Here is an 18372-nt window from a genome sequence, read left to right on the forward strand (position 1 = left end):
CGGTCAGACTCGTTCGGATCAAAATTTCTTTCCGATCGAGATAGGTGGGTTATACCGATCGTTTATCCGATTGTGGAGCATGTAAACGGCTCATTCCGATTGTGTATCACTACTGCTCTGGTTTACGTCACGCATAGATGGTGTTTCGCTGAGAGAAAGCTTTGGAGCTCATACGGGACCGACCAGCTGCTCTGCGGATGCCCTGTGAAAAGCGCAGCTCCGCTCTCGCCCCGCTGGCTCTCCCCTCTCTTTCATCCCTCACGAGGGAGATGCGGGGAGGATGCGTTTCCACTGACGTCTGGACCCGGCACCCGAGCTCTGCGTTCGGGTGAGCCTCTCTGAGCAGAGCAGCCGGATTAATTAATGTGTTTGAGGGGAGGGTGCTTTGTTACGTGTGCGTTTTGTTATGTGTGAGAATTCGGACTGCGAGCCGAACCGCCGCTCTGGGTTAGCGGCTGCTGGAATCACGAGGACAGAGCAGAGCTCGAGCCGCCAGCTTACAGCGGCTTTGGAGCAGTGTGTGAGCTTTTCAGGGCAGAAATGCCGCTCAGTCCTTAGAAACTGTTCGAAAGATCACATGGAATTGTGTTTCCAGTTGTGCGCCGACAAAATAAAGGCTGATGTTATTCCCAGACATTTACGTGCAGCCAAGCTGCAGATTGCAGCGTTTCCCGCATGGTCCTCGATTTTGTGTCCATCAAAAGGCTAATGTTGTTAGCCTCTCCTAACACTGGGTTCTTCTGCAGCTCCGTTCTTCCACAAAAAAAGCACTGACCACACGGATTAAATATAAAATGATGAGCGAACGGGCACTTCATAATATTCATAACATTAATAAAAGCCCGTTTGGAAGATTGCCTCTTTTACCGAGCTGCTGCATAAATACATGTGACAGCAAAGGTTTGTTTACAACGGGACACATTTTCCTTCCGGTATTTTCGACACTACTGCGCATGCCCAAATGATTTATTCCGACCGAAAGTGTGACGCATGTGAACATTTCTTCTAATCGGAAAAAGGTTTTCTGATCCCATGTGCACGGGTGAATTTTAACCCGACCATTGATCCGATCAAGATATTCTGCCCATGTAACCGCGGCTAGTGATGAAATGTCCACTTGCTTCTCATCACTTAACATCTGGATAGCTACATGGTGCCCAGAAAATGCTATTGGAATGTAGACAATTGGAGAGCATTTTGGGGAAATCCAGGTATCATGCAGAAAGATGGCATCTATCCAACGCTGGACGAAGCCGCTCTCCTTTCTATAGGAACATTTCTGCTAGCATTAGTCGTGCAACCTGATAACCCAGGGACAGGACCCAAGCACAGAGCAGCACTGTTAACTCTCTTCTGAGCTTCCTTTAGCACTGGTACAAACCCAATGCAGGGATAGTCAAGCAGGTCCTAGCTTTAACTTATGTGCTGAAAGGCAAGTAAATGGAATGAGTCACAGAAACCCAAAATGACTACATACTAGTACTCTCAATAACAAGCATAATTATGATTTGATTAAATGTGGTTTCTTAAACATTAGATCAATTTCCTCAAAGTCCCTCTTAGTCAATTAGTTTATAAATGATAAACTGAATCTATTAGCCTCAACAAAAACTTGGCTACAACAGGTTGACTATGTTAGGCTGAATGAAGCAAGCCCACCAGTTATAACTATCAGAAATCCAGGATTTCAAAAAAGAATGTGGTTTAGCAGTAATATCACAGTCTAGCTTACTTCTTAACACAAAAGTTAAACACGTTTATTACTCGTTTGAAAACATCACATTCTCTATAAATCACCCGAAACAGAAAGATTCAAAAAGCAGTTTTATTCATAACTATTTATCTCCCTCCAGGCCCATACTCAGAAGTTTTATTTTAACTACTGTTTTAGATTCTGATAAAATTATAATTGTAGGGGATTTTAATAGTAGTTAAATAGTTAAAAGTACAGTTGGAGGTAGAGCCCCTTAGCCACCAAGCCCCTGTTTTATGGAATAAGCTCCCAGCTCATGCAAGAGAGGCTGACACAGTTTCTACATTCAAAGTTAGACTTAAAACATTTAACTTTGGACAAGCTTATTGCCAGGCTAGCTAGTAATCACAGAATATTTAACTGATTGCTCCCCCAACCACACCTACTATAATGAAGTTTGGGGGACTAATTACAATTTTGGTTACATCCATTATACATATTGCTCCGCAGAGGGAAGATTGCTTCACAAACCGGGCCAGGGCGACCCATCACATTATTACCACAAGTCTTATGACCTTTTTAAACATTCACCACCGTGATGTGTGGAAAGAATATGAAGCTGCCATCACTGATAGTATTGTTATCCAAAAAATGTAGGTATTCTAGTATTATTATTATTATCACCATCCGCTATAAGTACCATATTGCTTAGAACTTACTTTTAACATGTTTTAACTAAAAGAAATTTCAAAAACAATTAGTTGTTAGCAGGCTGCTAGAAGTTCTTATAAAATAACCCAGTGGTTCTCAAACTTTCTTCAGTGATGTACCCCCTTAGAAATATATTTTTAGTCAAGTACCCCCTGACACGGGCAAAACATTTTTGGAAGAAAAAAGAGGTACAGTGCTGTAAAGTCAGATTTATTCAAGCCAAACAACAGTGAACCTGACAAAAACATTCATATGGCAAACATTGCATGTACAAACAAAAACGAAAAACAGAAGACGTTGACCACCAGAAGGCATAAAACCAGTCAAAACTCAAATGTGCAAAATGCTGCTAATAATAAATAAAATAAAAAATATACATGAATAACAAAAATCTGTTCACAGAAATAAATCTATAACTTAATTATAAATAAATAATATTTAGTTTACAAAATAAATTAACTTAATAAATAAAGATTTGCTCACAAATAATAATTAACGTTAACTCTTTTAGGATAAAAAAAAAAGAAGATTGCATTTGAATCACTTTGCATTGAACATTTGACTTGAATTGAACATCATGTAACAGGCAGTGATTTATGAACAGGAAAAACATGTACTCAATACATTTCAATGAGAAATATGAGCTTGCACCTCACTGAGGATCTTTTTCATTCTTGGTGGCAAGGAGGCAACTGCAGTGATCAAGCTCTTCTCCAGGCACAGTCTGTTTCTTTGCTTCGTTTTGATCAGCATCATTGCTGAGAAGGAGGCCTCACATAAATATGTGGATGCAAAGCGTAGCAGCTGCTCCAAAGCTTTCTGTCCCAGCTCAGGGTGCTCCTGCCTCACACACAGCCAAAACTGCGTGAGAGTGGATGCACCAAACTTCATTTGCAGACCACGGTCAGATGCTACTTCCATCAGTTTTTCCTGATGAGTGACAGGAAGTTTGCTTCTGTTTGCTTCAGACAAGAAAAATGGGTTTATCACCCAATCCAGCTGCACAGATTTCTCATCCATGTCAGGAAAGTAGGAGTGAAAACCACTGATCAAGTTAGCCAAATGTCCCACTATGACTAACTTCACCGGAGCTGTCCCCACATCCTCTTTTGAGAGAAACACATCCAATTGAGGAAAGCAGGTGAAATCCTCCTGATCACATGCCCTTTTCCACATCTCTGCTTTCTTCAGGAAACCACCCACCTTGTCATACAGGTTCACGATGCCAGTGTCCTTGCCCTGTAGGGACATGTTCAGTTCATTCAGTTTCCTGAATATATCTGCCAGATAGCAAAGCTTTGCAAGCCAGTCCGTGTTCTCAAACATGGTGGCATGGGGTGATCCGTGCTCTGTCAGGAAGGTGTGAACTTCAGCTCGCAACTCAAACAGCCTGCTCAGTACTCTTCCACGGGACAGCCAGCGTACTTCAGGATGCAGGAGCAGTTCTGTGTGTTCAGCTCCCGTATTTTCACAGATGCTGCGGAACAAACGTGCATTAAGTGGCCTTGACCTGATGAAGTTTATAACTTTAATTCTGTCGTTCAAAACATCGTGCAATACAGGGCTCATTTTCTTGGACGCTAGCGTTTCCCTGTGTATCACACAGTGCGTCCACTTGATGTTGGGATTTACTTTTTTAATCCGTGTTATGAGGCCTTTCGCGCTGCCCGTCATTGATGCAGCCGCATCTGTGCAGACGCTGCTGCAGGATTTCCAGCTGATAGCGTTTCTGGTGAAAAACATGTTAACGACATTAAAAATGTCCTGTCCGGTTGTTCGCCCCTCCATTTCTTTGCAGAATAGAATGTGTTCACAGATGTCGTCCGTGTCGATGTATCTCACAAATGCAACAAGTTGCGCATGTCCACTCACATCTGTGTATTCATCCAGCTGCAGTGAAAATGAGTCTCCAAGTTTCCCCACAACTTGTTCGATAATGTCTGTGCCCATGGTATCTATTCTGCGGCAAACGGTGTCATTGGACAGAGGCACCGTTTTTAATGTATCTGCTGATTTTTTGTCCAGCATAGTTTCGGCCAATACCACAGCGGCGGGGAGCAGTAGGTCTTCCGCTATGGTGAAGGGTTTTTTGGATTTAGCAACAAGCAAAGACACTGCGTAAGAAGCCTCCAAGGCTTTGGCTGATGTAGTGGAGACTTTTCGCATTGTGGCTTGGGATGACTTGAACTCAGAAAGTTTTCTCCTGAAGAACTCTGGTGCCTTACCAACGTGACATGCATGTTTTGTGGTGAGATGCCGCTGGAGGTGTGCCGGGTTCATGCTAGCGTTTGCTAACTTTTCCCCGCAAAAAAAACACAGTGCCTGGGGTGGCTCAGAGCTCGTGGACGTAAATCCCATTAAAACATAATCTTCATTGTACTTTCTGGACTTCGTCGCCTCTTGTTTTGTTTTCTTTTTCACTTGTCCATCTGTACTTTCAGCAGCATGGCTGCTGCGCTTTAACCACGCCTCCATAGTTACAGTGTTATGGTCACGACAGGTCGTTGATGAGTGCGTGCCGTCAGTGGGTCAAACTAACTTGGTGTGTGTGTGTGTGGGGGGGGGGGGGGCACAGTTTTATTTCAAAGGATATTGAAACTAATTACTGAATATAAAATTCAGTGCATGAACGCATATTTATATTTAATCGAACTTTTTACAAAATAATTTTTCTCAAGATTATTATTAGGATGAGCCCACTGATTTAGATAGATATTTTGAAAAGCGTCACGTACCCCCTGCAGTACCTCCACGTACCCCCAGGGGTACGCGTACCCCCATTTGAGAACCACTGAAATAACCGGTATGAAGCCCATGAGATGACTATTGTTGTAATATTGGGCTATATAAATACAATTTAACTGTATTTAATTGAACTAAACTGTGTAATATAGGATGTCAACATATATTATGGTATTAATAAGAGGTCTGTGGTCAATATTTTTTGGATTGATTAGAAAAGTGTTGCTGTTTTTATGTGTTAAATTTGAGCACACTTGACCTGATGTTTTGTTCTTGTTTTGTTTTTTCTTAATTGTTCAAGACTGAAACAAATACACATTGTTGGTGTAAAAGTAAAAGTTGGGAAGTTATTTTAGGAAAACTTCATAAAGTCTTTTTTTTTCTTGCAATTTGATCTTATACTGAGCCACAATGTCATGAATTTAATTGACAATATGAGGTGAGGTGTTTTAATTATTAGGTTAAAAATAATTAAATTTAAAAAGTAGCTTAATCAGAATAATACACTACAAGTCACGATTACTCATCAGACAATTTTGTTTTTTGCATGACAGCACTAGATTTAATTATACTTTTATACAACTTCACTATTGTGTTGTCCCCTCAGTGATGTTCATCTTACATCTATATCAGAGAAAAACGTACAGGAACTGGACCTAAAAGTTTAATCAAACCTCATTTAATCAAACCTGACCTGAGAGTCTCCAGTTCACAGTGTGGACTCTCCAGTCCACCAGAAAGAAACTTCACTCCCGAGTCCTGCAGCATGTTGTTACTCAGGTCCATATCTCTGAGACTGGAGGACTTGGAGCTGAGAACTGAGGACAGAGCTGCACAGCTTCTCTCTGACAGGTTGCAGCCACTCAGCCTGAAGAAAACAAAGTAAGACAGCAGTTATTCTATCTTTAGTTAAAAATCTTTGATTAAATACATTTGTTCACCAATTGTGATCTTCATGAGAGTTCTTACAGAGCTTTGTTGGAGGCTTTGATCACTGGCAGCAGCCTCAAAAGAGCCTTATCTGAAGCACAGTACTTCTTCAGGTCAAACACTTCAAAATCTTTTTCTGATGACAGTAAGATGAAGACAAGAGCCGACCATTGAGCAGGAGACAGTTCATCTGTGGAGAGACGTCCTGACCTCAGGGACTGTTGGATCTCCTCCACTAGAGAACCATCATTCAGTTCATTCAGACAGTGGAACAGGTTGATGTTTTTCTCTGCAGACAGATCCTTACTGATCTTCTTCTTGATGAACTGCACTGTTTCCTGATTGGTCTGTGAGCTACTTCCTGTCCGAGTCAGCAGACCACATAGGAGACTCTGATTGGTATCAAGTAAAAGACCCAGGAGGAAGCGGAGGAACAAGTCCAGGTGTCCATTTGGACTTTGTAAGGCCTTCATCACAGCACTCTGGTAGAACTGGATAGAGCTGGGTTGTTTCAATTCAGAGATTTGTGACTGTTCCTCCTCCATGAGGTTGATTCCAGATGTAATGAAGGTCAGGTGGACATGAAAAGCAGCCAGAAACTCCTGAACACTCAGATGGATGAAGCAGAATATCTTGTCTTGGGACAGCCCTCTCTCCTCTCTGAAGATATGTGTGAACGCTCCTGAGTACACAGAGGCTGCTATGATATCAATGCCACACTCTTTCAGGTCGGATTCATAAAAGATCAGGTTGCCTTTCTGCATCTGCTCAAAAGCCAATTTTCCCAGAGACTTTATCATCTTCCTGCTCTCTGGACTCCAGTGAGGATCTGTCTCAGCTCCTCCGTCACACGTGACCTTCTTGACTTTGGCCTGAACCACCAGGAAGTGGATGTACATCTCAGTCAGGCTCTTGGGCAGCTCTCCTCCCTCTCTGCTCTTCAGCAGATACTCCAGAACTGTGGCAGTGATCCAGCAGAAGACAGGAATGTGGCACATGATGTGAAGGCTTCGAGATGTCTTGATGTGAGAGATGATCCTGCTGGCCTGCTCTTCGTCTCTGAATTTCTTCCTGAAGTACTCCTCCTTCTGTGGCTCATTGAACCCTCTGACCTCTGTCACCATATCAATACATCTAGAAGGGATCTGACTGGCTGCTGCAGGTCGTGTGGTGATCCAGAGGTGAGCAGAGGGAAGCAGGTTCCCCCTGATAAGGTTTGTCAGCAGATCAGCTACTGAGGTGGACTTTCTAGGATCATTTAGGATCCAAGTCTTGTGGAAGTCCAGAGGAAGTCGACACTCATCCAGACCATCAAAGATGAAGATAACCTGGAAGTCTTCAAAGCTGCAGATTCCTGCTTCTTTTGTTTCTGGGAAGAAGTGATGAACAAGTTCCACCAAGCTGAACTTCTCCTCTTTCAACACATTCAGCTCTCTAAAAGTGAATGGAAATATGAAGTGGATGTTCTGGTTTGCTTTGCCTTCAGCCCAGTCCAGAGTGAACTTCTGTGTTAAGACTGTTTTCCCGATGCCAGCCACTCCCTTTGTCATCACGGTTCTGATTGGTTCTTGTCTTCCAGGTGAGAGTTTAAAGAGCTCCTCCTGTCTGATGCGTGTTTCTGCTCTGACAGCTTTTCTGGATGCTGCTTCAATCTGTCTGACTTCATGTTCTTCATTCAGCTCTCCACTTCCTCCCTCTGTGACGTAAAGCTCTGTGTAGATCTCATTCAGAAGAGTTGGGTTTCCTGCTTTTGTGTTTCCCTCAAACACACTATAGAACTTCTGTTTCAGCCCTGTTTGGACTTTATGTCGACAAATTGAAGCAGAAGATCCTGAATGAAGACAACAAACAGAGTAAACCAATTCTGCTTACTTAATTAAGAATATTGGAACCAATTTAGTTTCATGTCTTGAAATATCTGTACATCTTCATTTATCAAGCTGGGGAAACATTCAGAGAAATCCTCTTACTGCTCTGCAGTTGATCAGCCAATTCCTCCCTCTTCATTCTCCTCAGGAAGGTCTCTGCGATGTTCATCAGTAACATTCTGCTGCTCCTCTGCTCTTCTTCCTCACCCTCCAGCTCCTCCTCATCGTCCCTCTGACTCAGAAGTTTCTGGATCTTCTTCAGCTCTTTCTTCACAAAAGTGACAATGTTGTCCTCCAGTAGCTGCAACAGAATACTGTTTGAATGAGCCAATCAGAGTGAAATCATGGAGCCCAACATCTGCTCCATGTTGAAAATACAGTACCAATCCACTGATCAAGAGAAATGGAGATGACTGTGAACAGAATGATTAAAAAGTAGCTTTCTTTCATAATTCGTTTTGGTATCTGACAAGTCAGTCTAACACTTCTTTTTGTTCCCATTAGCAAACTCTGGATACCAAAATGAATGTTAAAAGAGAAAATTTGGTTAACTAATTAACCCTAAAACATAAGTGAAGTAACCTTCCTGCTTAGAGCGAATTGTGGTGTTTTTATGTACACTGAGGAGGAAATGGTAATGTCTAATTCCTTGACAAGGAGGCCCCTTCCTCTAGAGTTGACATCACCTTCTGTTTGCCAGTCAGTACTAGCGTAATTTAAAAAAAAAAAACTTCTGTGGACGGTGCACAAGGACTTATCCCATAGTGATATTCCTCTGTATTTTGTATTACTTATTAATGTAACAGAGAGCTAATAATTATTTCATAGCATAACATTATTGTGCATACTGACCTGAAATATGGAGTCCTGTTGTGTTTGATGTGGCTGGGCAGACTGCCCACTGGAAGTTTCCAAGCTCTGCTGGTCCACACTGTGGAGAATCACCAGGAATGAGCTCCATTCTGTCTGTGCTAAAAGGTTTTAAACCACACTAACTGGAGTCAGGTCAGTTCACCAATTAACAGCTAGGTTGTTAAACAAAGAAGTCTGTCCACAATCTCCTCAATGTTCACACTATTAAAACTTTAACAAAATCCCTAATTCTCCATAAATACCGTTTGATGTGTATTTTGCAGAAACTGGTAAAAATTAGTCATCTAGACCAGTGATTCTTAACCACTGGGTTGCAGCCCAATCTTGACCAGTGAGTGCAAAGTAGTGGGCCGCAATAGTAAAATCTGTTCTGAATCTATGAGCCGCGGGACCTGAATACAGTCTCCCACCACCTGGTGGTAGTGATGCGTCAGTCAGGTGTTGTAGCCCGCATCAATATGTAGCATAGTTGAGTCACTAAAAATATTACGGCAACGCTACAATGACGCATAACAAAGAGACATGACCGGAGGAACTTTGAGATTTTATTTTGGAACGCACAATAGTGTACATCGCCCAACCGTTATCATTGTCTTCCTTCCCCACACTCATGGTGCAAAAAAAAAAAAAAAGTAGTAAAAACAGGATGAAGGGTGAAATAACAAAACTGCCAGATGAAATGACACACAGGCAAAAGAAACACCCACGTTCAACCCTATTTTGAACAGAGCAGTCATAGGGGATTGTATCCCATTATTCTCTGTGCTACCAGACCTTTCGGACCTGTCCATCAGAATTAAAAATACAGATCGATGATGCACCCCACTTTTCTGTGTTTGGATACACTGGTGAATCCCAATAGACAAGCTCACCAGTCAAATGACACCACAGGACCTGTCATCACATCTCATCTGTAAGTCTATTTAACCTTACAGCTGAGAATTGCATTTGGTGTGAATGAAACAAAAGAACAATAGAATTTGCATTTTTAATTTTGCAGAATCTTGAACTTTCAGTATTAAGCTATTTTCAAGTGGAAATGCATTTTAAGAAGATGAACATCGAACATGAACAGCAGTGCCATTATTTAGTACAAAATTGCTGTAAACAGGATAAAAAATGAATAAGTCTAGTAGCTGCCAGGCACATTGGTATTAACTTTTGAAAAACAAAACCATAGCCATTGCTTAATTTAAAAAATAGATGTGAATCAGATATTAATTCTGTGAACAAATTATATTGTCTGTCAAAAATAAATGACACCATTTAGTGCAAATGTGGTGTAAACAAAAATAAAACTCTCCCAAAAAAATAAAATCAAGTAGCCAGGAACTTTCCTTTAAGTTATTTAAGACATAAACTGCTTTCAAAATAAATGATCAGGGATAAAATAAATTAACTTAAAGTGCATCCAAAAGTAAACATCTTTGTGAACAAAACGTTTGGGGAAAAGCTGCATGCGATGTATGTTTAAATGTTCATGTTTTTCTGGAGAACCACAGGCTTTTAGCGTCAAGACGCCGCTCGTCTACCGCTGTTTTGAGGAGAAGGGGGGTCTAAGGGCAGGGATGCCTCTCTTTCTTCCGTTTCCATCTCAACCATAGCTCTGGTCTGGGTGTACAGTGCAGGGATCATTGTTTCAGTATTTCTTTTTTTTTTTTTAACTTGTCCTGTCCAACAGCTAGGCAAACAGATGAGAGCTGAGGGCCTCTTGTGTTGGACATATTTTATTTTAACAAGAGGGGTTATTCATCTTCAGACAAACCAAAGGTATGTCTGAATAAACCCCTTTTGTAATTGAGGCCAAACTTTATTAATTTCAATCATGTTTGAAAATCTTTGGTGTTGGACCGGACGGAAAAGGAAAGAGGGGAAGAAGAGAGAGGGACGTTAGAGAGAGGGGGGGGTAGGAGGGTGATAATAGGAGGGGAAGGGGGGTAAGACCATGAAGCAGCATAGAGCAGACAGGTTTACTGGTTGTTTATCGTTACGGTACGGTTCAAATGTAGTACAAAAAGGGCGGGGCCTGTTCTTTTAAATCTGAATCCCAGTCTGTGTACCTGGCTTGTACCACTACACTTGCTGTCTTAGGAGCACTTGTTTCCCTTTCATTGAAGTTTACAGGGATTAATTTTGGATTCTATATATATTTTTTAAAGTTGTGAGGAGTTTAAAGAACCATTCCAATGCAATTATGTGTTTTTGGTGTTTTTAATATGTCTTTGTAGCATTTTTCTCGTGATGATATGTAAAAATGTAAGAATAAAACTGCATTTTTATGAATTTCTTTACTCAAATCGGGATAGAACAGGAGCAGATAAAAACCCACAGGTTGAAAAAGGTCTCAGTTGTGACGCATCACTAAAATGGGTGGGCCAAAGTCTCCCTGCTTCGCTCTATTCTGATATGTCCACTTTCAGACAAATAGATCCATTAACTTCTTAATTTTCCTCATTTAAACTGGCATCTGGATAAAAACTGTATGGCTGGATAGCTCTGCCATTGCTCTTCATTTTTCTTTTTTTTGTTGCACTTTAAATGTTAGCTTGGGTTTGTGATGGGTTGTGAGATAGGGGGACAGTGTAAACAAAGGAATGAAGGGATATCAGTGGAGGGTTATTTTTGATGAAGCTTACTTCAGCTGAACTACAGCCGAAGACGACCAAGTCTGTCAAACCAGAAAAAGATTAGGAATAAGTGAAACTTTAACACACCAATAAAACCCAAGACAGCTTCATGCTGAAAGCTGAAATCAACTTTGATTGATAGAAACTGTTTCTTACTGTGAGTCTGAGGGTTCCGATTCCGATCTGTCAACTTGAATATTATCCTTGGATAGGTCAGTCTTTTCAATTCCATTGCTGGTTGTTGCAGACAGGACTCTCTGTGTGAAGTACTGTCCTCTGCAAACACAAACACACTCCAGTGTTGGAGAAACTTCTTTAAAATCAACAACCACTGACTGTAATGTAAATGTGAAAAATAAATTGTATTTCTGTTAAAAGGTGTAAAAGTTTGGTACAACCACACAGATTAACTCAAAAAATGTAACTCCAGTTCATACTTTAAAAACTGTTTAAAAATGTGGTTCCTGGTATTTACTACGGTAAGGTGGGAATCAAACCTTCCGATCAGTGGTCTTCTGCTGCCTCACAGCTGCCCATAGTGAAGATTAAAAACCTTCTCCTTCAAAGGCCTACCAGAACATACTCCAAGATTCTCCCTGACCCTTCTCCACCAAAGCCATTTGCCGCGATGACAGCTTTATGACAACATGTCATGCTCCTCACTAGCCTCACAATGTTATTTTAGTGCAATGCGTTCCTGTCTTCCACAAGCTTTAAACATGCAGTTTTGCCGGATCACTTAGGGATGGGATACGATTATCCAATTTTTGTTTCAGCTGGTCGAAGATTTCTTAATGGGGTTCATGTCAGGGGACATTGACGGCCACACCATATGAAGTACTCTCCATTCCTGTAACAATTCTGGCAAGATGTGGTGGAGCGTTATCATCCATGAATTGAAAGTTGGGTGTATGCTGGTAGAATTTGACATTGGTGGTGGGCTCTGTGATATCTCTGACGTAAAAACATACAAAGACTGGGCCATCTACAGTAAAAAGATTTGTTTTCTCACTGACTAGTAATGCCTGCCCAGACTGTTGCACATCCTCCACCAAAATAAACGCTGGGGACAATGTTGACCAAGACATAGAGGCTGTGACGGTATCTGATTTTTGATCACCGTGGTCATGAACCACCAGGGGGCGCGGTTTCGGGGTTAATCGCAGCCCCCCCCCCCCAAAAAAAAAAAACAAAAAAACAAAAACAAAACAAAAAGAAACACAAAATCCCCCGTGGCCGCATCAGAAATAAATACAATTACGACGTAGTATTCTTCATTAACAAATAACAGTAACAACTAACTTCTTCCTATATAACTAATAAACTAACTATATAGCCTATATTGGTGTTGCAGATTGAATGTGACTGTGTGAGCGCGCTGCGTCGTGTGTAGGACTAGGAAGAAGGTGCGCGCACACGTGTGTGTTGGGGGTGCGTGTTGATTTTTGATTCGGACCGCTCTCTAGCTGCACGCGAGTTTCACCTGTGTTCTCTGGTACAGACATCTTCTCAGAATATTATGTATTGCCCAGTAATAAACAGACTGCAGACACTTTGTCACCTTTCCAGTGGTAGCGATAGCCATGAACCCTGACACCCATGAAGAACGCAGGGCAAGAGGCTCCGCCTTTGTTTATACAGGCACGTAACGTTGTGCTGCACAAAATAATTCCCAAACAAAACATGTAGTCATATTCATCGAAATCTAACAGCGCCCATTCATGTTTGGTATTACAGAGTGAAGGAGAACAGGGGGGGTATTCCAGGAAGCATGTTTAAACTAGCCTGACTTTGAGCCTAAACTCTGGCTGAAATCCGCCTGAACTTGCTTACTCGGGGTATAAGGGTTCCAAAAGACCGGATATCAGTTGGCATAATTACGCTTGACTTGGTAACCCTGGGTTATTGCACATGCATAGCGAGTACATAAAGACATTCTCAATGGTTTGCCGATTTCCGGAGTCGCCATGGAAGAAAAAAAAGAGCGCTACACTTCAGTGAGACGGAGTCTGAGACTTTAATGACGGCATATGAAGATTATACGTCCATCAAAAAAGTAACACGGCTTGTGACGCATATATATATATAACGTATCCAATTTTCTCAACTTAAATAAATTACTTCTATTGGTAACAAGTAATTGAGTTAAATTTATTTAACCTAATTTCTTATGTCTATAAAACTCAATAATTGCTTATACAACTCAAATTTACATATTTATCTAACTAAATGTCGTATTACTCCAATTCAATTAATATTTTTTCCATCTTAATTAATTATAATTCTTGAACTCTCATATGTCTAAGATTGAGCCGGCAGATATACTCATTTGTATAACAATAAAAAGAACGAAACAATATGTGCAAAGTACATATGTTCATTTAGGAATTTTCCAACATTATCAATACAGCATTTGACTGTAAGGGTGCTATATAAACTCATCATCCTCTCCCTCCCTCTCACTCATGGTGTAAAGGCTTAAGCATAGTAGGACAAAATAACTCAGCAAAACACGGTAAAACAGCTAAACAACTAAACTCATTTGGTCAAAAACCCAAACTTAAACCCAAAACCGTCCAGACAGGGAATGGTATCCCACAATCCCTTGGAGTGCCGATCTAACAGCAGCACCAAAGTTACACCTACCTAATTGAATTAATTTCAATGAAAGTAAAATAACTGTCTGAAAACTACGAGATATTTATAAGCTGACTTAACTCAAAAAATAATTTTTTCTTAACTGAAGCAAATAATTAAGTTAGATTAAAGTAAAAAGTTTATTTTTCCAACATCCATATGTGGTCTTATCACCCTCTCACAATGTGAGGAAATTGTTTTATTATTATCATTGTGTAAATGTATTTGTGTAAATGTATGTTTACACAAATACACAGTGGGAAAAAGTATTATCTGAGCTTCTTCATCCACAAAATCATCTTCAATTGGACACGCCATACTGCTTCACCTCTCTGAAAACAAACTAACCTTCAACGAAACCTGCTCCAGACCAGGTTATGTTCAGAGCATGAGTTTCTGAAACATACCTCCATTTCTGGAACCGAAAGCTGAGGTTATCAACTTCCTTAGCCTCAAACTTACCGTGGGAGCTAGCATAACCTGCTTTCTGGAATACCTCCCAGTAATACCCCCCCCCCCACACACACACACAAACAAAATCCTCCGGCGGGGGGCCGTGTCGCGCAGCTTGAAATGGAATTTAATACAATGGCAATTAATAATTAGAACGCAGTAAATTTGTTGTATTCCCTCGAAGACGGAAACTTCTGTTGTAGAATGAGGATGTGTGCTTCTGAAAGTACACGCCTGTGTGTGTAAAGGGAGCGGCGTGCCACGTGCAGCAGAGGCAGTGAGAGCGCGCACCGACGAGAGACAGTGAAAGGCGCGGTGGGAGAGAAGGAGAGAACAGTCTCAAAGAAAGAAGGAAAGTCTGAACACAGGACTAGCAGAAAAAGTAAATCATCAGCAAAGATGAATGTGTTTAATGTGTTTATTATAGTTCCAATCACGCACCATTTGCTGAACTTTCAACAACAACAAAAAAATGCGGTGATGCGGTCATCGTCACCCCCCTACCTAGACATATCCCTCACCTCACCTTCTCCAGCATAGCTGATGGCTATCATTTCTGTGTAATGTGACTCAACACTTATTATATATTGGGTGGTAGAACATTGTTGCATTGCCGAGGTCACATGGTTTTGTGCCCACTGATAACAGTCACGGTAAGTCTTGTTGTCAGTGGACACACTTGCAACAGTTGTCTGGCATTCAGGTCAAAGCAGTGGAATCAGTTGGGAATTATTTGTTTGGAAACCCTAACACCCTTCACATCTCAAAAAACAGGCTTGTGGCTGTGTCGCATTTGTAAAACAATGTCTGAGTGCATAGGTCCTTGGGTACTAGTCATTGTTGTGGTCTTTCACTTGCAGGGCTCCACTCTTGGGTCTGTCACAAAGTCTGCCAGTATTTCTGTGCCCTGATGAAGGTCTTCTGATGACACTTTGCGACATACCAATTTCACCTGCAACAGTGGCTGCCTACTATTAAAGGGTGGGCACGCCATGGCGCTGAACATTCATTAAACAATGTTGTGTGTTTATGGCTGTTTGAATGTTTAACTTGAAATGACTTACTGGCAAAAAGCAGCTTTTCATAGTCACAGAATGTTGAAATTGATGTAAAAAAAAATGTGTCTTGAAGATTTTATTTTGTTTTGACTCCAATAAGTAGGGCACACTGTATACAATGAGACATTATGTGGAAAACACAAAATAAGGTAAGTCCATCCCCCCAGTACAATTACCTTCTTGTCCCAAAAATCTGTGAAGTGAAACAAACACTATATGTGACATCCACTGAGTTTTTCACAATATACCTAACTTATTGTAGTAGTGTATTTTCACCAGGGGAAATCTGTCTGAAAGTTTTAGTGAGCATTTGTGCATATTTAAGGGATTAGATCTGGGTCTAAAGTTGGAGAAAGGGAGCTATATTAAAAATAAACGTGACCAAAATAGTGCCCTTCGACCACTTTATAGTGCCTTATGGGCTACATTTCTTGCCTCAGTTGCTATTACCTTATGCCAAAAAAAAAGAGCATGTTTGGAAAACACATGTTTTAGAGCAGGGGTGTCCAACTCATTTTCACTGAGGGCCATATCAGCATAGTGTCTGTCCTCAAAGGGCCAGATATAACTAATACATGTAACTAAAGGTAATGAAAAATAAATGTAACTACTCCTTAATGTTAAATAACTCATTATTTATTATAACTTTTAAAAGTGACAATTACAGTTGCATAGAAAACATATGTTTGCTTGTTCCTTTAGCATAAATCCTTTTAAATTAGATTCTGTCAGGTTAGGTTATTTGGACAGTGTTTATGTCCTAATGTATAGTTGCCCAATCCGATATTTCAAGTCCAATTCCCCCAGATATGAATAAATACACACCAATTTTTATTTTTTACTCTAAGAAATTAAAAACGTTTATGCTCTTTCGGGCCACATACAATGACACGGAGGGCCACATTTGGCCCGCGGGCCTTGAGTTTGACACGTGTGTTTTAGAGAGTAAAAACACAGAATTTTGTTTGGCTCTGTACAATGCTTCGGTAAATGCTGTGTTTTTCAACCTTTTCTGAGCCACGGCACACTTTAACCTTAAAAAAAATCCCGCGGCACACCAGCATCCAAAAATTTAAAAAAAGAAGGATAAACTCATAGTCTGTATTGATCTACAGCCCCTCCACAATCTCACATGCATTTTTGAGATAATTGTTGCAGAAAAAGCTGGAAACTGCAGCTGTTTTTTTCTAAAAGATTCAGTAAAAGTTAAGTTAGAAGATTTAAAAATAGTTTGATGTGTGTTCGTTGGTTTCAAGACGTCTAACGACAGATCTCCTTGTGCCCTGTCACTCTCACAACCCAATGCATCATGGGAGATGTAGTGCATAAAACGGCCGGAGATCGGTTTTCGGAGCTTCATGTTTTGTTCACTTGTTCCACGGTCTGATACCGGATTCTGTGGAAAGCTACAGCGCAAAAGATGAGCTTTAGCTGGTATTTTTGTTAGAACTGAGCGACTTTACGAGCTAAATCGGGACAAGGAAGTGAAGACTTTAACCACTTCTGATTGGTCAGACTGATGACATGTGATTAAGCCCCTCAAGAATGATTGGTGGAGACAGTCAAAGGGACGGGACTTTTCCCAAATACAGCCGGAGCTGCAGCTGAATCGCGGTACGGTCATTCTTATCAAAATGTCTTTAATAAAATAAAATAAACGCAAAGAAAAAGTATTTTACGATCTTTTATATTCCTAACTCCTCAGTGTTTTATCAGGGCCTGTTTGGATGAACACAGAGCTGAAATCCTGGAGATGGGAAATGTTTTTAGATCAGTTAATGAGGGCAATTTTCCACGGCACACTTGACCATCTCCCACGGCACACTAGTGTGCCGCGGCACACTGGTTGAAAAACACTGGGTAAATGCACACATTGACAAGGTCAACAGTCCTCCAGGCTTAATATGGCTTAATTTTTGCCAAATGTTGGCAAATATTTGTCCTACCGCGGCCGTGGTGCAGCGGTAGGGCGGTCGACCCATGATAGTAAGATTGCAGGTTCGATTCCCGCCTTGCACGCCCATGAGTCGAAGTATCCTTGGGCAAGACACTGAACCCCACCTTGCCTCTGGTGGTAGGCGGGCGCCTGTGTTTGGCAGCGGAGCAGCCACCAGTGTGTGAATGTGTGTGTGACTGGGTGAATGGGTCTGTGACTGTAAGGCGCTTTGTCCTTGTAGGAAGAAAGGCGCTATATAAGTATACGCCATTTACCATTTACCATTTTTCACTTAAACATCACAGCTGAGAAAACTCTACTTAAGTGAAGAAAATCAGAGGAGATGATGTGATGAAGATTGAGAACAAGAAAGACAATTGCAACACTCCCTGTCTGTGTCGACTAACCCTCCCCCCCAAAAAAAACATAAAAAGAAAAAGTTGCGTGGGTCAGAAATCAACGAGTTTCAGTTCTCTGACAAGAAAAGAAAACTGACCTCAGAATCTGCAGCTTGCAGTGTGGACTCTCCACCAGATCCTGAAGCTGTTGAACATTTGTTTCCTGCAGGTAGTTGTACCTCATATCCAATTCTGTCAGGTGGGATGGGTTGGACTTCAGAGCTGAGACCAGAGCTTCACAGCTACTTTCTGACAGATTGCAGTTTTTAAGTCTGAATCAGGAACAAAAACTTGAGTTTAAAGACAAAGGGTATATATTTGTCATTCTTTAGTTCACAATCTTCCTTCCAAATTCTTCAGATCTTCAACTAATTTTACAGACACAGGATGGTCAAAGTAATAAAACTTATTTGATACAAATTATTTCAGTTTTAGCTGTTTACGTG

The 18372-nt window shown here is 41.0% G+C and overlaps 1 protein-coding gene across 1 annotated transcript in view; it reads right to left on the reverse strand.

Moving 5' to 3' along the window:
• The window catches only part of LOC105356030 (NACHT, LRR and PYD domains-containing protein 3-like), a 43799-nt gene extending 25608 nt beyond the window's left edge, over positions 1-18191 (reverse strand). Inside the window, exons 1-6 of the mRNA XM_023964696.1 lie at positions 18025-18191; positions 11601-11720; positions 8797-8875; positions 8047-8245; positions 6116-7907; positions 5841-6014 (exon numbers count right to left, since the gene is read on the reverse strand). Of these exons, the coding sequence (XP_023820464.1) occupies positions 5841-6014; positions 6116-7907; positions 8047-8245; positions 8797-8875; positions 11601-11720; positions 18025-18110 (2450 nt within the window). The 5' untranslated portion in view covers positions 18111-18191. The remainder of the gene's footprint in view (positions 1-5840; positions 6015-6115; positions 7908-8046; positions 8246-8796; positions 8876-11600; positions 11721-18024) is intronic.
• Positions 18192-18372: the final 181 nt, after the last annotated feature.

This window comes from Oryzias latipes, chromosome 2 (assembly GCF_002234675.1).
Source record: "Oryzias latipes chromosome 2, ASM223467v1".
Taxonomy (NCBI): domain Eukaryota; kingdom Metazoa; phylum Chordata; class Actinopteri; order Beloniformes; family Adrianichthyidae; genus Oryzias; species Oryzias latipes.